The sequence below is a fragment of the Acomys russatus genome, chromosome 2 (genome assembly GCF_903995435.1).
Source record: "Acomys russatus chromosome 2, mAcoRus1.1, whole genome shotgun sequence".
Classification (NCBI taxonomy): domain Eukaryota; kingdom Metazoa; phylum Chordata; class Mammalia; order Rodentia; family Muridae; genus Acomys; species Acomys russatus.
Window position 1 is genome coordinate 57,886,904 of NC_067138.1, and position 22,346 is coordinate 57,909,249.

A 22,346-nucleotide genomic window follows, 5' to 3' on the forward strand; every position below is an offset into this window, starting at 1 on the left:
AAGGAAGAAGGGAGGGAGAGGGGGGCAGAGGGAAGGAAGGATGGAGGGAGGGAGGGAAGAACAGTACAAGAATTTGCCTGGGTCACCTAGACGCCCCCCAAGTGTAACCTCAGGCCTCCTTGTGACACAGGGAGTTCTGACAAAAGAGGCTGAGTGACCACAGATAGACTGAAGAGATGCAGCCACAAGTCAGGGAATGCCAAGAAGAGTCCACAGAAGTGCTAGTCATTGGGACAGATTCTCCTGCCTCTCCCATGAGCCTCAGCACGGGGCATAGCTCTCTCCACACATGCTTCAACATACATGGCACTGTAAGAAAATACCCAGCTCAAGGTGAGGTGAGCAGCCAGGCCTCACACCTATGCTCTCCCCCTGCTGGGCACTCCAGGAGGCACCTCGCCGTGCCCAGCACTCTTGGTCCATGGACGGGTCAGTGACTACTTGCCCATGGAATGAGGCATCAGTGTTGGCCTCTGGGCCCCTGGGGTTAGCGACATTTTCCAGAAAACGTAGCCATGGGAAGAAAGCTTAGTGCATGTTCTGTCCCATAGACCCGACTCACTTCATACACCCAACATACCTACTAGGACCTAAGAGTCCCCAGCCCTGAGGACAGTCCTGTCACACAGACACAGTGGAGGTCCCAGGTGTCTGCTGTCACCCAGCCACCAAAGCAGCAGGGCCTGTGCTCAATCCTCATCCACAACTTACTCATTTACTATGACCACAGTGCAGACAGTCTACACACCCAAAGACCACTGGCCCGCTGACAGGGACCATGCTGGGCAGCACGGAAACAGACCAAGGGCTCCAGGTGAGAGATTACTGTGGTCAAAGAGACAGGCTTTTCCTCCTACAAAAGCACCAGAAGTGTAAGCCATGGTCCCCAGTGTGTGTTCTTGGTCACAGCCCTGAGCAACATTATGAGAGGCCAAGAATCCCACCACAGATCCACCCCTACCAGGCCAGTAAGAGCCAACAAATCATTTCCCAGGTCACTTCCCTGGCTTTTCTCACCAGCTGAAGGAGAGGTAGGAAAACTATGTTCCCCAGAGAGGAGCCAGGGTTCCAGGGAGGACAGAGGTCCCTGTCCCTGCAACATTTCAACCTTCCACGTGTTCAGTTCTTTGGTAGGATTTATTTATACTAAGGGACAGTGCTCACTTTCAAGAATAAAACAGCTACTGTGACCCTGGGTCCCAGTGTCTGAGGTCCCCTCTGCTTGCCACACACCCAGTTCTCTGTGAGTAGGGTCAAAGCCCAGCAACTGATGACTTACAGTGTCCGTGCCCACGCAGCCCACAGGGTGGGCTCTGCTGGCTCTCGGGGGCAGCACAGTCTTTGTGGGGTCTGCCTTGCCATTGTGACAAGTGCGGGACCTGTCAGAGCTCCACAGCTCGAAGCTGGACGGGGGCTGTAGGAAGGGTGGGATGACGGCCTTCAGCTTGTCACTGGGGAGCCGGGGGAAGGGAGCTCCGTTTCGTAGCTGAAAAAGACAAGCCAGGATTAGCTGGGCCCAGGAAGCTCCCACACTGAGGAAGGATCCAGTCTCCCAGCACTGTAGATGATGATACCCCTGTAGAAGATGATACCCTTGGAGGTGACCATACCCCTGTGATGACACCCCTGGAGGTGATGACAGCCCTGCACATTTCTCCACTGCCCACAGGAGTCCAGAAAGCGTTACAGGCCCTCCCAGTCACCCAGTGTACTGTGACAAGATGAGGGTATAGACACCAGACACAGGGTTTGCAGGATGTAGACATGGCTGGAACCCAGGGGTACAGGAGGAGGGTGCAGAGCTACAAAACCAACATGTGCCATGCTGGGATAAAGGCATAGGGACAGAGGCTGAGGGCTCCAAGCCCAGCCACAGGAACATCCATGCTGCCACACCCTGGCCATGCTTCCATCACTGACATTTTTTCAAATGTGACTTAGTTTTACCCTGTGAATTTGTGCTGGGGTCAGTATGAAATCCACCCAGCACTGGCTGTTGGATGCCTGCAGCGGCACTCCAATGTCCACATTCATGTTAATTAAGGAAAGACTTAACATGCTGACAGATGGTCCTCCGTGGGGACAGACATCCCACGGCTAGCCCTGCCTGCGGGTGGGCAGGCGAGCATGCAGGCATCTTTGCACCAGTGGCTGCAAACGCCCACCCTGGGGCCAACAGAGCCATGGGCCAGCGGCCACCCACCATGGGCCATGGAGTGGGCACACTGGTGGCCTCTGCTGCCCATAAGCAGAGGGGCAGAAGAGTGACAGGGCAAGAAGCCAGGCCTCCCTCATTGACTAAGCGGTTTCTCTGCCAGTTGTGAACGGGTGTCACCCTCTCTGGAATGGACACGCTTCCTCTGCCCGAGGGGAGCTGGGTTAGATACTCGGGCAGCCCACCCACCACCAATGGGCATCTCTACTCCTTCGGTGATGCTGGACGTTGCCGGAGCTCTTCTGGAAGCCAATGACTTTCACATTCTTTGCCTGATGGATAATTAGGGAGCCAAGGAGACAGCAGTGTAAGGATGTTCGGCAGGGCTGTTAAAATTACAGAGAGCTATAGACACCCAGCCCCAATTCCCATGGGTCTGTGTTGGGCGGAAGTCACTCTGTGATGGAATGTCCTGTCGTACGGCTATTAAACATGATGTGGCTAGACAAGGCGTTAATGACATGGAAAAAGATCACGGCAAATTGTTAATAAATCAGGTCCAACACACTACGGGTGTGGAGACTGCAATGCCCCCAGCCTTGTGCAGCCTTGGGGAGGTTGAGCAGGGATATGTAAGGAGCCGAACACCTAGAAGTGCTGAGGTATTTGCTGTTCTTAGTATAACATGCTCCCACAATCCCAGACGATAAAAACACTTAGGAAAAATCCACAAAACATGAAAACCACAAAATGCCACCATGGCTAATTCTGGATGTGTGATCTTGAGCATCTTGGGGGTCACCAACTACACCTGTTGGCCAGGCAAAGTGTGGACAAAGGCAGGAAGGACTTTATGCTCCAGGCCTGCCCTGCCCAGGCTCCCATAGGTGAGCTGCTCAGGCTTGCCTGTCCTTGACAATACTGACCTCTGCTGGCCAGAATTGGGATCACAGCGCCAAGGTACTCTAATCCATGAGATTCTTGGTGCCAGAGAGGTGAGATAACACAGCCCAGGTCAGACAGCCCTAGGCTTAAAGCCTCCTGAGGGACAATTTCATCTCAAAGCTACCACTGTGGTGACAATCACCCACTAAGTTAGAGAAGGCAGCTTTTCTTCTAGGATCTACATCCCACATCTCTTCAGCAATGACATCATCCCTGGTGTTTAATAGGAACTGGATGGATCACCTGGACAGATTTCACGGGCCAGCCTTCTACACAGTGTGCTGTGACTGAACTGTAACCCCCCTGCCATGAGCAAGAGTGACATGTGGGATCCTCTCCCTTCTCCTCACTACACAAACTGAATGGTTTTCCTTCACCATGATGTTCGGTGTCACCACACAGCCTCAGCCACAGAACCAAGAGATCACAGACAAAAAACCTCAAGAGCCCTAAGCTCTAAAGAGAAAAGAAATCTTCCTTTTAAGTTGTATGCAGAAGGTTCTGTCTTCACACTGGGAGGTCTAAGGTGGGCTGTAATGGCCAGAGGTCTGGCAGCCCTCCTGGACTGTGGGGCAGCTTTGGGGACAGATGATCGATGACGCATGGAGAACTGAGAACAGAAGACCCAGGTTCCCGACTCCACGGAGTAAGATGCTGTCTTATTTGCCCCACTATCGCCTCAGAGACTTTTTGATACTCTTAGCTTAGCCTAATTCTAAGCTTACAGATCAGGAAACTGAGGCCCTGTCTAGACTAGAAACACTCCCTCTTCACCCGACCCTGACCAGAATGGTGACTCTTCCTGTGTAATGCTGGCCGCCATCAATCTGTCCCTTCTCCCTATAACATGGCCAGGACTTAGATTTGGCCACCAAGATCTGGGGATGTGGCTCCGCTCGAACAGTGTTTCCCTAGTGTACACAAGGTCCAGGAACTGTGTAACTTGGCATGACAGATCCTCTTCTATGCCAGCAGTCAGAAGCAGGAGCACCACAAGTTGTCACCCTTGGCTACACAGCAAGTGTGGGGCCAGTGTGGGTTGTATGCGAGCACAGGTGCTCATAAGGCCTCGCTCACGGCTCAGGGCTGGCATCTGCTCTGATCCCTAGGGGCCAGTACTTCATTCACTGGTGCTCGTTCTGACCAGCTGTCTACCTGTGGTCACCATGGAGGCCTAGCCACCCTGACCTCAGAACCAAGCAGCCGAGGGCCAGCAGTTGCCGTACTCACAGTAACAGGGAGGGCAGTGGTCTTGAGCATAGGAACCCAGTTCTGGTCCTTCCCTTCCTGCTAAGGGACCACAGGCAGGCACCGCCTCTCTTGCCTTTCATGCTTTTAGGCACCCAACTCACCATGGTTGTCAGCAACACATCTTCCCTCTCTCTTCTTGTGCTCCCAGGACCTGCAAAACAAGTAGAAGCTTCCTGAAATGCCCCCCACCCCCAACTCCCATGACCACAGCATGCAGAGTGGTGCCTGGGGCCCCATGTCCTGGAAATCCTGCTCTCTTGGGGGCTTAAATATTTAATAACAATCAGTGTTCAATATACTAACAGATGGACGGCATTTAAAGTCAGCTCAGAGCATGTATGTCTTCAAGCCCCTGCAGAAGCCGCTGCCATGCTGGGTCAGACAGCAGTGCGTCCACTCCATAGTCTGTCTGTAATGGTGCCAAAGGGGATGATCCAGATGGGAGTCTGACTGTTGGAGGGGGTCTTATCAAGTTCACTTTCCCTCCAGTGTAGAAATCTCCTTCAGTAATCTGGAGAGGCCATTCAGTCCGCTGACTGTCCCTAGTAGTGTGGGGCTCACTACCTCACCGCGGGCACTCATTGTATTTCTTTCTTTCTTTTTCTGAGACAGGGTTTCTCTGTGTAGCCTTGACTTTCCTAGACTCACTTTGTAGACCAGGCTGGCCTCGAACTCACAGCGATCCTTCTGCCTCTGCCTCTCCAGTGCTGGGATTAAAGACGTGTGCAACCACGCCTGGCATCATTGCATTTCTAAGACTTTCAATACCACAATCACACTGGACAGTGCAGACACCAACCATCAAAGGCGAGAGAGGCTGTGCCTGGCTCATGGTCCCGTAGCAGGGAGTGAAGGACCAGAACACAGGCCTCCTGTCCTGGTTACTGCTGCCCACTCCATTCCATTCAGCATAGTATCTATCTGCCTACTTGTAGTGTCTCCCAGAGCAGCCACTGGTCCTGTGTCTCATCCTATGGCCAGCAGTTCAGGGGGAGTAACCTGGGCTTCGACACTCAGCTGGAAACTATCCAGTGTGACCCTTCTCACCACTGTCTTTGGTAGCAAGGGCTGCTTCAGGTGGCCCAAGGTGGCTAGCCCTGTCCTGGGGGGCTGCCCGCATGGTGGAGTCCAGTGCCAGCTCGGGCTCATCAGAGAAAGGCAAAGGCTGGTTGGCAGCCAACCCGCGTGGCAGTGTCTGCATAAGTTTGAGCTTTCGGAACCTGTTGGACATCCGGCTCCACCAGGACTGTGTGGGAGGAAGGAGGCACAAGTCAGCCGTAAGGACAACAGGACAGGCCCCAGCCCAAAATACTTTCCCCGCTCCTGGTTTCCAGGCAGGCGCTGCCAATCAGCCACAGCACCCTTCCCAAAAGACCACGATGCACACCAAACCCTTCCCAAGCCTTTGTAGCATCCAGAGGGGAATAGGTCATCTGCCCCTCAACTTCTCAGCAGCTAATGCAGAGAGGCATGGACTATATAACTCAGGACTGAAAAAAAAAATCTCCATTTATACATTGGGGTTCTACACGGCTGTCTTGATTTGTGGCTTGTCCTAAAGTTGAAGGGAGCAATTCTAGGCCCCACACTCTTGCAAAGCAGTTAATATGGTAACTCCAGTCTCCTTGGGTTCCCTCAGTTCCTATGAGCTCTCCAGCTCACCTGCCAGCCATGCTGATGCCCCATCCCCAAAGCTAATGCAGCCCTGAAAACTGGAAGCAGCAGTCTCCATTCAACCATTTCAACGAGGAAAGCAAACCTTCAGGCCTCCCTTGTCGTCAGGCAGCACGGGGATGCTCCAGGGCTGTCTGGCCTTCGAGTGGGGCACAGATGGCCGGTGACTGGGTCGGCCTCGCTCCTTATTCACCTGCATGCACACCGATGCTAGCAGCCGAACAAGTTCAGTGTCTATGGGCACAAAAAAGCAGTATTTGAATACATCTCTGGGGTGAGGTCCAAGTCAACCCTAGTCAGCCTTAGAACTCAGTCCTACAACACCAAGGTGAGCATAATAATCCGAGTGCCCGGCTCAACCTCCTCACTTCTCCATTTGATGCTCTCAGAGGACCCCTCCCCCCGAAGGTAGGTGTCCAAAAGCACAGGATCTCAGTCAGACTACAGTAGTTCCTCCTGTCCTGTCTCTGTCCCACCCTGGGTAATGGCAGGTACGTGGCACAGTCCCTCCGTGTGCTTCACAAGTGTGTCTTCAGGATTTCAGGGGGTTCCTCCTCGGGAGAGCAAGGCAGCAGCATTCGGTATGTGCTTAAGAGGGTTTGAAATCACACTGGCTCTTCCTGCAAGCGCCTAGGGCAACCTATGAAAATGGTTCACCGCTCTCTTGACCCAGAAAACCCTACAAAATCATACACATCAAGAGATTCAGATGTTCGTGCCCACTTTAAGGATACCTGCGAAACTGCCGGGGCCATCAGAGCAATGCATATCTGAGACACCACCCAGTACCTCAAGGGCGTCTTTAAGAATAAGTGTGTGCCACTTCAGTGGTATAATGGGGGAGTCGGTAGGGATGCCCAGGGCATCACATTGGTGGCTTCAAAACAGTGCTCATTCTTTTATTTCTACACATGCTGAACTTAAGATTTAGATGTAATTTTCCATTTACCGACCATTTCCAGGTGAGCCAAGCACCCAAAGTGCACAGCTAACCTTATGACACAGGTGGTCAGGCTAACCCATGGTTGAGCTCCTCTGCCTCTCTGAGAGGACCTCACTGGAAAGGAACACACTGTCCCTAAAGAGGAGGCTGCATTGAAACAAACCACATCCCTGGAAAACTGCAGAATGAAAGAATTTGGCACTGGAAAAAAAGTCAGGATAAAATAAACACAAAATTTAAAATGTTAAATGCACTATTAGTTATGTGAACTCAACTAGGTTGTTTTTGTTTTGTTTTGTTGTGTTGTGTTAAAAGCATTTTTAAATTTTTTTTTTTTTTTTTTTTTTGAAAAAGTGCTCTATCTGCATGTACACATGAAGGCCAGAAGTGGGCATCAGACCACATTAGAGATGGTTGTGAGTCACCATGTGGTTGCTGGGAATTGAACTCAGGACCTCTGGAAGAGCAGTCAATGCTCTTAACTTCTGAGCCATCTATCCAGCCCTTGTTAGACAAGATTATGAAGGAAGCACTCAGAGCCCCTGGGCTGGGGACCGCCGGCACTCACCTGCCACTCTTCTACCTGCCCATCCTTCTCAACGCACTTGAGGATAAAGCAGTGAGTTAAAAAGGCAGAGGAAGTACCAACTGTCTAAACACTCAATAACAGACAAGCATTTGAGGTCAAATTTTGGACAAAATTTTAATTAAAACACCCAGGGGCTGGAAAGGCAGCTCGGCACTCCCGAGCATCTACTGCTCTTGCAGAGGACCTGGGTTCAGTCCTCCCACCCAGCAGTTCATATTAGTCTGTAGCTCTAGCCCCAGGGGATCCAATGTGCTATCTGGCTTACATGGGCACTGCATGTATGTGGTGCACAGACATACGTGTGGGCAAACCACTCACACGTGAACATTTTTTCTAATCATTAACAAAAAACAAAACACTAAGAATGGGTATGGCACAAGCCCATGACCCAGTAGTCAGGAGACAGGGTTTAAGGCCAGTGGGCAACGGCACCTGCTACCAACCTGATAAGAGGAGCATAATCCTGAAAACCCCCATGGTAGAAGGAGAAAACTAACCTCTATGAGTCATCGCCTGATCTCACATACATCATGATGTAAAAAGCCTCTGCTCTCACCTCTTGGGGTTGGGATCCCAGCCTAGGCTCAAAGCCATGGCTCAGGGGCCCTCTGAATGTTTCCAGCTCTAGACTGAACCTCCAGATAATTAGAGTCACATGTCAGAGAGACCCAGGCCTGTGGAAGCCCCAGATCTTAGAAAAAGGGCCAGTTAGAGCGGGAGGAGGGGGTATGGAGGGGAACAGCGGGGCCAGCAGCAACTCAGGGAAGTTGTAAGCAAGTGAGGCAGACATGAACGAGTTCCTGCAGGACCCTCGGTCAGCAGCCCCTCACATGGTATAGAGTTGGGCTTTCCTTGCCAAAGGGCCTGAATGTTCCCTGCATTCTGGCTCAACCACAGAATGGCTCTAGGTCCCAACAGCCTGCAAAAGCCGCATGCCCTTGGTTGCCTTCTCTCTCTACCAACTCCATGATGGCTGGCACTGGAAGGAGGCTAGCATAGTGTCCCAGGGGCATAGGACACACCCTTGCCACCTGAGACTGGGTTTCCTAGAAATCAGCATAGGTTTAACACAGGGAAGCGTTGCCCTGGGTCCCGGGCTGAGCCCCGTCTTACTCACCCGGGGCGTTTAGCAGCATCACCAGGTCAAAGGCTGTGTACCCATTTTTGGCCCGAAGAGCAACATCAGCCCCTTGGTTCAGCAGATACTTGACAATTTCCTTATTTCTGGGGAGCGAAGAGGCGGCAGTTAGACTCACTATTCTCATTTGGATATTGAGCAGCCCGCAGCCCATATGCACAGGCTTGGTCACAGGAAGGTGCCATGGACCATGAGAGGCAGGGCCTCATAGAGGCCTCCTGGTCATTGTATGTGCCTCAAACTGGGGCTATGGACCTCAGGCTTTGCCTCCTGGACTGAGCACTTGCTTGGACACTTGCTCTCTGCCCACGCCATGGATACTGTCACCAGAGGTTGGAAGCCTTGGGACAGCTCCATCTTGAACAGCAACCTCTAGAACCATGGGACAAAATAAACCTTTTCTGGGCTGGAGAGATGGCTCAGAAGTTAAGAGCACTGTCTGCTCTTCCAAAGGTCCCGAGTTCAATTCCCAGCAACCACATGGTGGCTCACAATCACCTGTAATGAGATCTGGCTCCTTCTTATGGTGGGCAGGCACACATGTGGGCAGAATACTGTATAAATAATAAAAAAATATTAAAAAAATAAATCTTTTCTTTATAAATCAACCGTCCCAGGTGTTTTGTTAAGAGTGACACAAAATTGGCTAATCTACCAAGTGATAGGAAAAGTGTGGCCGTGCTCCCGGACAACAAGCCTAGCAATGTTAACCAGGACATACAATCTTCCAGTGTTTAGGCAGGGAGTGGACAATCACCACTGTTTTCATGCTCCCTTGTGCCCTAGCACTCAGCAGGTAGGGGAAATAAGGTCAGTCTTATTAAGAACCAAGGCCTCTACCCCAAAGTGCTCAGCCACCACACCTACCTCTCTATGGACAGGACCTTCTTTCCAGAACTTTCTGGCAGGGTCAAGGATTTGAGTCTCATCAGATAAGTTAATCAATGCAGGAGTGTGATGTTGCCAGCTGAACCAGGCAAGAGGAGAACCCCTAAGGAGGAGCTAGGACATTTAGCAGCTACAGGACGTGCCCAGAGGGGCCTGCAGGAGGGTGGCAGCCCACTTGGCTGGGATGACCACATTATTTTAAAGGAGAAGGTCCGGTGACTATCAGTGTCTAAGGTCATGAAAAGCCCAGGCATGTGTGACCACTGCTTATATCACAAAGGGAGTGCTTAACGGAGGTCTCTGAAGCATCATGTGAAACCGCCAAATGGACCAATTGCTGTGCAGTGAAAACTAGTAAGAAATGAACCTTTCTAAGATGCACCTGCTGAGTGGATTTCCACAGCTATAGGAAAACTCCACAGCAGGCTAGCAAGCACCCTGGATAGACAGGAGGCTGAACCCAGCCCGCACTCATTCCATCTTTTCTGCAGGCCTCAGTGTCCTCACAGCCCTGGGTTACCTTGCTTCAGAACCACCACCATGACCACCACCACACCACCACCACCTAGCAGCCAGAGCACTTGCTTGGCCTCATTTGGGGGGGCGGGGCACAGACCCGTGGTAGGTAGCCTGCATGAGGGCTGTCCAGCCATGCACGCTGTCCTGCTTATCCATGTCTGCGTGCTTCTCCACCAGCAGCTGTACGAGGGGCAACTGTCCTGTGACAGCCGCCAGCATCAGTGGGGTCGCCCCGTCCCCGTTGACCAGGTTCACATGGTTGGGGTCTTCCTCAGCAATCTCCTTGACCAGCTGGAAGTTTCCTACAAATGGCAAGAGTCCAGGTGACCCACGGTCCTGGCACCACAAGCTCATGTATCCTTTGGTCTCCTATGTTGAACATTTGCTCACTCTGCCTCTGCTGTGGTCATGGGGGCCACTAAGGTGGGTCAGAGAGAGCCCCACTCTGATCCTCTGTGTGACAGATGGAAACAAACACATGAACAAACAGAGGTGCTGCCTGTGTCTCAGAGAGTGGGAGAGTGAGGAAGAGCTGTGGGCCTGAAGAGGAAAAGCATAGGTCCAGATGCTGAGCAGGGATCCAGGAGGGCTACCTGGAGGTGCTATCTTGTATTGAGAGGAAGCCCTGGAGCTCAGGAGACTGATCAGTGGGTAAAAGCGCTGGCTATGTAAGCACGAGGACTTCAGTTTGACTCTCCAAACCCCACATAAAAGGCAGACACAACATGTGGCACAAGTGTCTGTAACCTCAGTGCTCGTACAGGGAGGCAGGAGACAGGGGAATCCCAGCAGCTTGCTGGCCAGCTGGCCTGGCGTATGAAACAGAACAAAAACAAACAAACAAACAAACAAACAAACAAAAACAAAAACTCTTCTCAGAGTGGAAGGTAAGGAAGGGGAAGGGAAGGATGGGAGGTGGAAGGTGAGCGACACTGAGGCTGTCATCTGACCTCCGCCTGATGCCATGGCACATGTGTGCCGCATTCTCTCTCACACACATGGAAACTATGGGCTAAAGAGCCCTTCTGTCATAACAAAACTGGTACTCGCAGAAAGATAAGGCAGGGTGCAACTCAGCATCTAGGTGGTGAGATAGTAGGGCCATGGGAGAATGTTCTAGAATCCCTGGGTAGAACACTCTAATAAATACGGACGTCCATGGCCCAGCCTTCCCTGGTGAGAGTGAATTATATAACCTCAGAAAAGTTACAGAAATTATTAAAAAGAAATAAAGCAAACCCCAAAACTGTATTTCTTTATCAGATCCCTGTATCACTTAAGGTGTGTCTTGGGCTCTTCAACATCCAAAAAGCTTTCTGAAGCACTTACCCATCTTGAGTGCATGGAAAATATCAGGCCGCCTCTTCTCCTCATCTGGGGAAACAGAGATTTTCAGAATTAAACAAGGAGAAGTTGAACACAACTGTAAAGCCATGGGGGTCAGAACACAGGCGAACTTTCTAAAGGCGATGCCATCAGGAGCCACGGGGCAGAGGCTAGGAGCAGTGAGGCTGAGCCCCATGTGAGCTAGCATGCACATGACTTGACAGGCTGTCCCATTACCACCAGCATGTAGGCAACATCCATGCCACCAGGTTGTCCCAAGGATCAGCACTTGGCGTAGGAGAGGGTGCTTCAGAAACATGGAGCCTACTCAGAAACATGGAGTACCACTGTGCTAACTGGGCCCCAGCAGCCATCCCAGCCAGGATGCATAAGGGTGACTCCATGACTCTCAATGTTAAGTACAGCCAGGGCCACAGAACAACAGAGCTAATTTTGCCTGTGAAAATATCAACACATGATGCTACCTTGTAGTAATATATATAAAAAAAAAAAGGTCACCTTTGGGGGCTGAAGAGATGGTTCAGCAGCTAAGAGCACTGGCTACTCTCCCAGAGGACCCATGTTTGATGCCCAGCATCCACATGGCGGCTCACAACCATCTGTAACTCCAGTAGCCTGGGATCTGGTACCCTTCCCTGGCCTCCTAAGGAACCAGACACATATGCAGTTTACAGACGTACATGCCGGCAACATACTCATACATAAAGTAAAATTTGTAAAAATATAAGTGCTTTTAATTGCTTACAAGTGGAATCTGCTGGGGCTCAGGGCCTTCCCAAAGCAGGGCTTTCTGAGAGACAGGAATGTCACCAGTCTTATTTGCTGGCTGCTGAGCAGATATCTGGTACAATGAGTCACCACAGTCCAGCCTGGCTCTTGAGGCTGTGCCAGCTGCTTTAGTGGTGTTGTTCCAGGATCCCGCCATGTCTCAGGGGAGAGAAAACCTGTCCCAACCCCTGCACAGCATGAAGGTAAAACACTATCACATCTTTGGTGAGGGTGAGAAAGAGCCAAGGGAGGCCAAGGTCCTGTGGGAGTAGACTTCTGGCATTTGCAGGGAAGAATTGGCAACTGCTGATGGCTTAAGGACCTTTGTTGGGATGACTGTGCAGCCTTTACTTCTATGGTAATTCTCCCTGGGGCTAACACACTTGCTGGACTCCTGAGGTTCACTCACAGTTATCTTCCCTGGGAGACCAGCCCTGACATTTCACATTTCCACAACTCGGTCACACGGGTTCTCTTCATGTCTGCTGTTTTAACTCATGACAGTTTCCTCTCCCACACTGTGTTATTTATTTCTGATTTATGACCTACCTTCCCCAACAGAGGGCATGGTCCTCCAGGGTGTGTGGTACAGAGCAGACATCCCACAAACACTAGTGAAGGGACTGCACTTCCACTATTGGGAGCTACACACCTGGCACTGGGTCAGGCACTTTTAAGTACAATGGTCACCAAGCCTGGCAAGAGAAATGCGTCTGTCCTTCATAAAACAGGATGCTAGGATTCCTAGACAGCAAATTCCATGGCAGAGGCCACACAGCCTCAGTAGGAAAACGGAAGCACAAGCTGGGTCTGATGGAGTCCGCGCTTGTCTCCCACTTTGCTGGGTGCTCAGGCTGCGTGTGTCACTTTAGAGCAGAGGTTCCAAAATGCTACCTGCTTGTAACTGCTTCGCTAAGTGAAGGACCATGGCGTTTGTAGGGGAAGACAAGTCATAGATAGGAAATAAATGACACAGTGTGGGAGAGGTAGGTGTCATGAGTTAAAACATCTTTCTTAGACCTTAAAAATTATGGAGAGCAAAGAAACACAACTATACGCCAGGAACACCCAAACTCAAAAGGGAGCTCCTCCGTGCTGTGAGTGAACTGGTCCTTAGGGACTGACGGGCAGCATGTCATTCCAGAGCAGAGCTGCAGAGCTACAAACCTAGGCTTGGGGCCAACCTGCCCAAAGTCTGTCTCTGTACTTAGCACAAGGCCACACCTACTCATTTACATTCTAAGTGTGGACCACACCCACATTCTAAGTATGGATGCTTTCACTCTGAGGAGGGCCAATAATCATTGTGTAGGCACCTACATAGACGAGGAAAGCTAAATATTCATTATCTGGCCTTTTACAGAGAAAACTCTGCTGGCCTCTGTTCTAGAAGGATCCTAGGACTACTATATCGGAATCAGCTCCTAGGGAGGAAAGGCCTCACTCTGCAAGTTCACAGAGCACCCTGTTTAGGAATGTGTAAGGCCTGTATATAGCAGGCACTCATGGGCACCATATAGCTCAAAGCTCAGGGCCTATATGCCAAGACTCCTACTTCGGCATACCTTTCTGGTGGGGCAAACACTGGCCTCTGTGAGGCCACAACAGAGATGGCAGGGGGGTGTGGGATAGGGATGGTTTGGCCTGACCTGTTTTTGGCCTGACAGTGGTCAGTGGGTCCAGGTAGTCCGCTAACTCCCTGTGCTTGCGGTCAAGGGCAACCTCGAAGGCCGTCTTCTCCAGCACACTGAGGTGGTCGGGGTTGGCTCCCTTCTCAACCAGCTGCTGTGCCACACTGAGCTTCCCAAGGAGGGCTGCCAGCATCAGAGGGCTCCAGCCTACGGTCCAGGCTGTGTGGTTGGGGTCTGCACCCCACTCCATCAGCAGGCGTACCACGGCCTCATGCCCATGCTGAGCGGCAGCCATCAGAGCTGTGATGCCCAGCCGTTCGTCCCGGTCCCGGCTGCCTCCCATCGCCGGTGGCTCTCCAGAGGGGTTGTGATGGTCCACGATGGCACCGGCCTCGAGCAGCAGCTTCACCACGCCTAGGTGGCCGCCCCGAGAAGCCACAGTGAGCACACTGGCACCCAGACGATTCTGAGCGTTGACGTCAGCCCCGTGATCCAAGAGGAGGTGTGCCACGCTCGCATGCCCACACCTGCCAAAAGGATGGGAATTAGTAGCACTCAAAAGAAAACACGGCAAGTGAACAGTTCCAATGACCCTCACCGCTGCCAACTACTGCAGGCACTGGGGCTGCTCAGAAGAGCACCAGTGTTGGGTGCCAGGATGGCTCTGAGCAACCATTCTCCTCCAACGACAAAAACCGTGAGTAGGTTGGAATCTAGGTCTCTCCTTCATACGATACTGAGGAAGAATGTTTCTTTGTGCCTTCATTTCCTGATCTGTAAAATGGGGCTATCATCATACCTCCGCGAGGGACTGCCTGAGGCTTACTGAGCATCTATACAAAGCTCCTGGAACAGTGTAAGCCAAAGGATGCGGGCCCTCGGTATTCGCTATGATAATTGCTATGCTTTTTCCATGCTGCAATCTGCTACAGTCACCTGCCTAGCTAAGGGTCACTCTGGGATAAAGCATCCAGCCCTGTCTGGGCATGGTGACATACATACTTTAATCCTAGCACTGGACAGGCAGAGGCAGGAGGATCGCTATGAGTTTAAAGCTAGCCTGCCTACATGGTAAGACCCCCACCCTCCATGCCCAAAATTGAAAGAAGAGCAGCTAGAGCTGCTCAGTAATAAAACATTTGCCCTGCAACCATGAGAATAAGGTTTCAGATCTCTAGAGCCAAAATAAAAATGTCAACCATAGAAAGGCAGAGACAGGGGGATGTCTGGAATCAGCTGGCTAGCCAGACTAACTGTATCAGCAAGTTCTGAGTTCAACTGAGGCCCTGCCTCAATAAGTACTGTGGAGAGCAATCAAGGCAAATTCTTGACATGGGCCTCAGGTCACCACACGTATGTTCACACATGTACCTATATACATGCAAACATGCATATGTGTACATACACACTTTAAAAAACGGGCATGGCAGTGCACATCTATAATCCCAGCACTGAAGGGGTTAAAAAGAGTGGCGCTGTGGGACTTGCTTGCCAGCCACACTAGCCTGCTCTCCAGGTCAATGAGAGACACTGTGTCAAAAAATAAAAAATAAAAAATAAGGTGGGGGTCTGGAGAGCTGGCTCAGCAGTTAGGAGCACTTGTTGCTCTTGCAGAGGACCCAGGTTTGATTCCCAGCACCTACACGGCCATTCACAACCATCCATAACTGTAGTTCTAGAGTATTTGATGCGGTCTCCTGAACTCAGGCGGTACCAGGCACGTATGTGCGCACGACATGCAGGCAAAACATCATACACATAAAACAAAAGAAAGAAATCTGAAAACTGAAAAACAAGGCGGACTTTATCTGAGGAAATGCATCCGTGGTAGATGAGATGGATCAATCACACACATAGAAACAGACACACACACACACACACACACACACACACACACACACACACACACACACACACCCCTACACCACTCTGCACCCCACATCTGAGTTCTCTATACTCCGCGTTACTGCCTGATAAGCTGCCTCTGCCAGTGCTCGGATTCCCTCACGGGCAAGGCCCCTGTTGTGACTCATCTCTGCCCTCCTCAGCCCCCACCATCCCCAGCTCATGCCAGCTGTGGCTGCTGTGCTGGGCAAAGGAACTCTGGCACCTCTGCAGGGGCCTACTGCCAACTGCTGGCAAGAATGCTCAGGGCAGGTGCCTATGAACCTGGCTTAGGCCAGACATTTCTCAGAGAAGCGCCAGCTATGGCTGCACTCAGGGCCCAGAGAAGGCGGACAGGCTCCCGCCAACTCCAGAGGGCGGACTTACAGTGTTGTGAGAGGTGTTGTGAGAGGAGTGGAGAGAGCCTGCTAGAGAAGGTTCCTGGCTAACAGGGAAGAAAGACAAACCCAGAGACCAGTGTCAGAGGACCACAGTCAGGACCACAGTCAGGCTCGGAGGTGGAGCTGCTGCTCAGCCCTGCTTTCTGGAAGTGGATTTTGTGTTTCAGCTAAATCTAGGGGCTTCCTCTGCCGCCCCCCTCCCCCAAGGAGGCGGGGCCAGGGATGAACTCTGGTCCGAGGCCCCAGCTGAATATTAAAATACCTTCTGGGCTGTGAACCTTGACACACCAGGCTGCCTCATGCAGCCTGTGAAAGAGAACCTGGTGACTGCCCCCCACCCCATGCCTTAGGCAGGATGGGGTTCCTCTCCAGAGCAGAGTCTCGAGTCTGGGGAGACACACTCACAAATTGCAAACTTAAGGCCTTCCTGGTCCTGTTCCCTCCTCCAAGCAGCCCACACACCTAAACTTCAAGGTCCCTCCCAACCGCGCAGACTAGGGAGGGCTGCCTACATGGCTAGTGTTTCCCAGCCCCACCCCCGCCACACCCTCCTCCCCTCCTCCCATGCACTACCATCACCAGTCTGACTCCCTCCCACTCTTGTCCCATTAGGACCTGCCAGGCAAAGTGCTGAACCTCTGCCCTGCCGGCCCCCCCCCCAGCCCCCCAACCCCTTCCACCTCACCAACTCTGAGCAGTTTCCTGAGCTCCCTCCCAAGGGCTCCCGGCCCCCAAGTCTGCAGGTTCCCTCTGTCTACACCTGAGCCCTCCTTCAAAAACTGCGTCTCCCCTACCTGACTGTGCCTAAGAGCAGGGCTAGGAGACTTCCCTGGCCCTTAACACAGGAGAAGGCCCATGTTAGAGTTCAATATTGAATTCAATATATCCTGTGCAACGAACAAATGAATAAATAGATCGCAGGGAGCAGGGGAGAGAATGAAGGTCTGAGAGACAGAAAGCAACTAGGGCCTACTTTGCCCTCCACCGCAGTAGAGTTAAAAGCTCCCACCGGTTTCGGTAGCACAAAATAAACTCTAGTGTAATCTCCAACTGCAGATTACAAGGCACTTTCAGATTCTTATCGCATTTGAAATCCGGAGATGAACGCAGTGCCTCCCACTTCACAGATAAGGAGGCTGAAGAGCGGAGAAGAGAGCAATTTATCTCAATTTGAAAGTGACAGGGCCCAAGCCAGCCCCGAGAATTCCAAAATCACAGCTCCTCCAGCCTGCCCAGTTCCTACGGAGGAAGCAAAGGGCTGGGTTTGAGCAGAAATACTGAATTTTGGAATGTTTTCTGAACTCTCAGGTGTCCCTAGAGAGTATTCAATTAGGTTGAAAATATAAAATGATGCAACAGAGCCCGAGATAATTTTGCGGATGTTCAATTCCTAATAGGCAATTACTGGAAATGGGGCTGCTGGGGGCTTCTGAGCAGGTGCTGAAACTGCCAATTAATTTCAGCAATTAACACCTGTGCTCTAAGAGTGGGCACGTGATCTTGCCACTCAGAGCACCTGGCAGCCACCCACATGAGTGGGGTAAAGTGGATGCAAGGTACACGGGCCAAGGTGCGGCTAGAAACCCACACCACGCCGTCTCTTGCTCAGAATGGCTCCTGGGCTCAGCCTGGGCGTAAAATCAACCAGCTACGTGGCCGTGGGCATGTTGCCTAACTTCTCTGTAGCTCAGTTCCCTATCTGTAAGGGGGAGGGGCAGCAGTAATCCACACTTCCTAGGGTTTTGGATGGACTGAAGGAGCGAACCCATTTAAAGCAGGAAGCACAGTGCTGGACACAAGGTAGGCAGCTCAAGAAAGGTCACTGTTAGCCGGACCTGATGAAGGGTGATCAGACCTGCTTAGACTACAAGGTAAGGTCAAGGGCAGCCTGGGCAATTCTGTGAGATGTTGCTTTAAAAGAGGCCTGAGGTTATAACTCAGTGGTAGCATGCTTGCCCTGAGTTTAATCCCCACTACTGGGGATAGGGAAGAAAAGAATAATCTATTATTTTGAAAATAGGACTAATTTCTACTAAAACCTTAAGAAACTGTTGTCTCCAAATCCCGCCCAAGGCCTCTATGGCTTGCCTCACTGTTAGATATTGGAACACAGGATAAGATGCTAAACACAAGTCCACTTAGGTAGACACAGTGACTGTCTGTAGCACTCTCTGAGGATTCTGAGAGGAGCACAAAAATGGAGAGTGTCCGTGCACAGGCCTCCTATTCTAATGGACCGACAGCAGACCCTGGAGGAAGTCTCCTTACATTGGTCCCTGACACTGAGCCTCCACATGGGCCAGACAGCAGACAGCTCAGTGTATCTGAACTCCAGGGCAGTGGAGGCGTCTGTGAGGAACAGCATTTAGAAGGTGCCCAGGCCCTGGTGAACAGACAAGTGTAAATTCTCATCTTCTTCTTATAGGGGTTCCCTTGGTCTCACAGAACAGTACAGAGTATATCATAATAATGTTCTCAAAACAGCACCTGTCAGGGTCACAGATGGCTCAGTGGTTAACAGCATCCTCTTCCAGAGGACCCGGGTTCAATTCCCAGCACCCACCTGGGTGCTGACAACTGCCTGTAACTCCACTTCCAAGGCCTCTGATGCCCTCCTCTGGTTTCTGATAGCACCAGGAATGCACATGGCACACAGACATTGGTGCAGGGAAACACCTACACAGACATTGGTGCAGGGAAACACCTACACACATAAAATAGTAATTAAAAAACAGCATCTGTGGCAAACTGAGACAGGAAATGACAACCCAAAGCCTCTCAACTACAAAGTGTCAAAGCTGAAGTGCTTGGACCACACATCCCAGCTCTTTTTATAATACCAATGAAAGAAATCTAACAGGCCCAGGCAATAGCAAACATGGCACCACCAGGGCTAACCCTCCCTCCTCCCCTCTGCCTTGCTAAACCGTTAGACTACACTTCTAAAGCTAGCCCCCAAGCTCTAGTCCTTTATTTGGCTCCTTCCTTATGCCTGACCAAAACACCAAGGTCCAACTATTAAAGCACCAAGTTCCAGCAATCAAAATTCATCGTTTGGCTACACTGGCTAACCTGTCCAATCAGGACTCACCAACTCGCCCTAGCATAGACTTCCGTTTTTTCTCCTTAAAACCTACTCCTGCAGAGACACCTGCTGCTGTCTTCTGACAGATCCAGAGGTAGCTCCCTGCCCTCTGTCCCCTCTGGGTGTTCTGGGCTGACTCCAAGGCCTCCTCACCAACTTTTATACAAGAAAGCCCTCTAAACCTGTTAAGTTGTTAATTAACGATCATGATTCATTTGAATCTCCTGCCCATCAAGTTAAACAGGAGTTGACGGGTATGATGGCGCACACCCAAATCCCAGCCCTGGGGAAGCAGAGACCGAAGGCTCTCGAGTTCAGGGCCAGCCTGGCCCACATTAAGGAATTGAAATTAAGCAGATGGTGTGGACCATCCTGCAGAATGTGGTTAACAGCACAAACAGGTGACCAGTGCTGCAATCCATAGTAAGCAAAGCTCTCAGCAAGTTCCTCGGGACTTGTAAGCTCCCTATGGTGGGTGGAGCTCAGAGATGAGGTATATACCTAAACCTGTCAAATGTACAAGATCATTCTGAGCCTCTTCCTCATGCCCCTTCCTGCCCTGGACCCCTCTCCTCAGACTTTGGGCCGCCCAGTCACAACCTTCAGAAAGGTCACCCCAGGATCCCCGTCTGGGAAGGCATCCAGTGAGTCTCAGGATTGGGTACACAGGGAGGCAGCCTACGGCAAGTGGCCACAGGATAAGGAAGGCTTCCTGGAAGAAAGTAAGCTTGAGAGTGGAGAGGCTTTGCTGAGGGCAGAAGAGGAAGACTCACGCTAAGGGTTCTGCAAACACACGTTGTGACTGACTGAAGGCTGGAGGCCCATTTTGCCTCCCAAATCCCAGGTTCTCACCTATGAAGCGGAGAAGACATTCTTGGCACAGAGTTGGCTTTAAAGGGACAGAGGGTTGGATGACATCTGAGCCTGCGCTGATGTAATGAGGAGTCTGCGCACAAGTGTCACCCTGAGATGAGGGCAGGAGAGAAGGCTCGGGGAGAGGGTTGTGGAGTCCAGGGATGCCACAAGCCAACTGGGGGTGGGCGGGTACTAGGCAGGGGAAAGGCTCACCTGGGGGAAGAATGGGTACTGCCAGTTAGGGGAAGGGGACCTAGAAGAAAGATTTTGAGGTCACACCTGCTGCCCTGGCATTCTCCTCTGGTGCCACCTGCTATGTGCCTGAAAGCCAAGCTCACTCTCAGAACTGTCCCTCTGTGGCTAGAGAGATGGCTCAGCAGCTAAGAGTGCTCTCAAAGAGATCCCAGGTTTGGTCCCAAGCACCTGTGACCACTAACTGTCTGCACCTCCAGGCTATCCACCACCCTCTTCTGGTTTTCCTCAGGTACCAGGCACCCATGTGGTGCACATACGTACAGGCACACAAACTCATGCACACAAAGTAAAAAGAAATACATCTTTAAAAAGAAATACATCTTTAAAAAAAAATAAGATGGTCTCTTTTCTTGTACTGTCCATCTCAGTACATTTGTAACCCCCAGCCAGAAATTTAGGGATAGGTTTTGCTGTTTCCCTCTCTCCCAGGCCCTTCACAGGGTCAGGCAGTCACCAGGAACTTTATTTAGTCTGATCCAGGATACTGTCATCTCTTCTCTGGGCTGCTGTCTTCCTGACTCCTGCCTATCTCTCTGCCCATTCTCACAGGTCGTTAATGTAACTTACCCGAAAGAAAAGCCTGATCCAGTCACGGGTGCCATGTGCCTTCCACACTCTAAACATTATAAGGCTGTGAGCGTCTTTCTTTTCAACCTCAGTATCTAGTACCTGATTTCTTCTCTCCAATGGTGGGCTTGTTTCCTATTATTTCTAGCCCCTTCCGGGTCTCAGCATCCTCCCTGGTGTCTGACCACTTGTCACGATTATGTGTTTGCACTGTGCCGCTCCCTCCCCCCCCCCACGCGCTCTCACTCATCCCCATTTCCCTGTCATGGTTAATTTTTTCCACATCATTGGGTCTTTATACCTCATTTCTACTAAAAATAGCTCCCGTTCCCCCAACTGGGTCAGCTACTACAGCCAGACCTTCCAGATCAAAATTGCTACTTTATCTACCCATGCCACTCCTATCCCCAGGTGGGGACTTAACTGGATCCCGGTTACTTTTACACGCACACGCACACGCACACGCACACACACACACGCGCGCCCCCAAACCAGGATGAGTAGCCAGGTTCTCAGGAGACACTTGGGAGGAATGAATGAACGCCTGCAAGATGCACTCCGCAGCCTCCATACTATTTAAAAAAGCCAAAGTTTCTAACATTGTGTTTCTGAAACCGCCCTTCTATTTCCAGCATACAGACGACCAAAACGCGAAGGCTCCAAGCCTGCCATTCGCACTTTCACGAGTCACGGACTCTCTCCTTCCCGGACCCCCCGCTCACCTGGCCGCCTGCATGAGCGCACTCCAGCCATAGTGGTTGCGGCTGTTGACGGAGGCTCCGCGGCGGAGCAGGAACCGCACGAGTGGCTCGTGGCCACCGGCTGCCGCCAGCTGCAGCGCTGAGTTGCCTGCTTCATCGGAGCAGTCTACCGGCACCGGCGCCCCGGCCTCCGCTGCCCGGGCCGCCTCGGGCCCTGCCGGCTCCGCTCCGGCCTCGGGCCCCGCGGCGGGCTCCGCGCCAGGCTCCAGCAGGCGCCGCGCTGTGTCGGTGTCGCCCTGCTCGCAGGCGCGGAGCAGCAGCTGCAGGCCCGGGGCCAGCGCGCCCTCGCCCATCGCGGGCCGCCCGCTCTGCGCGGCCGCCTGATCTCACCCCGCGTCCGCGTGCGCTCGCCGCCGGCCGCAGGCCCGCCCCCTGGGTGCGCGCGCGCAGCCGGGGCCGCGCCTGTTGGGTACGCGCGCGCAGGGCCCGCCTCCGGGTTCGGAGGGTGGGCCTGAGACTTCTGCGGTCACTTCTCAGCCTTCCAGTCCCGGGCCAATCCGACCTCTGGCCTTAGGGTCCCTCAGAGTCGCCGCCCTGGAACGCATTCCGGGTCTCCACCGACCCCCAGATCGCCCCGCACTTCACCAGCCTAAATAGTCAACTGACTGAACTGGGACGAATGGGTCAGCTCCGTCTTTTGCCCCAGCAGCCCTGAAATGCTGGATTCTTCATTCGTGCCAAGGCTACCAG

The 22,346-nt window shown here is 52.0% G+C and overlaps 1 protein-coding gene across 1 annotated transcript in view; it reads right to left on the minus strand.

Annotated features, from left to right (window-relative positions):
• Anks6 (ankyrin repeat and sterile alpha motif domain containing 6) overlaps positions 1-21,949 on the minus strand; it is a 38,590-nt gene extending 16,641 nt beyond the window's left edge. The window contains exons 1-9 of the mRNA XM_051161804.1: positions 21,618-21,949; positions 13,867-14,375; positions 11,432-11,476; positions 10,200-10,404; positions 8,675-8,781; positions 6,111-6,259; positions 5,399-5,597; positions 4,453-4,502; positions 1,280-1,486 (exon numbers count right to left, since the gene is read on the minus strand). Coding sequence (XP_051017761.1) covers positions 1,280-1,486; positions 4,453-4,502; positions 5,399-5,597; positions 6,111-6,259; positions 8,675-8,781; positions 10,200-10,404; positions 11,432-11,476; positions 13,867-14,375; positions 21,618-21,949 — 1,803 coding nt within the window. The remainder of the gene's footprint in view (positions 1-1,279; positions 1,487-4,452; positions 4,503-5,398; positions 5,598-6,110; positions 6,260-8,674; positions 8,782-10,199; positions 10,405-11,431; positions 11,477-13,866; positions 14,376-21,617) is intronic.
• Positions 21,950-22,346: the final 397 nt, after the last annotated feature.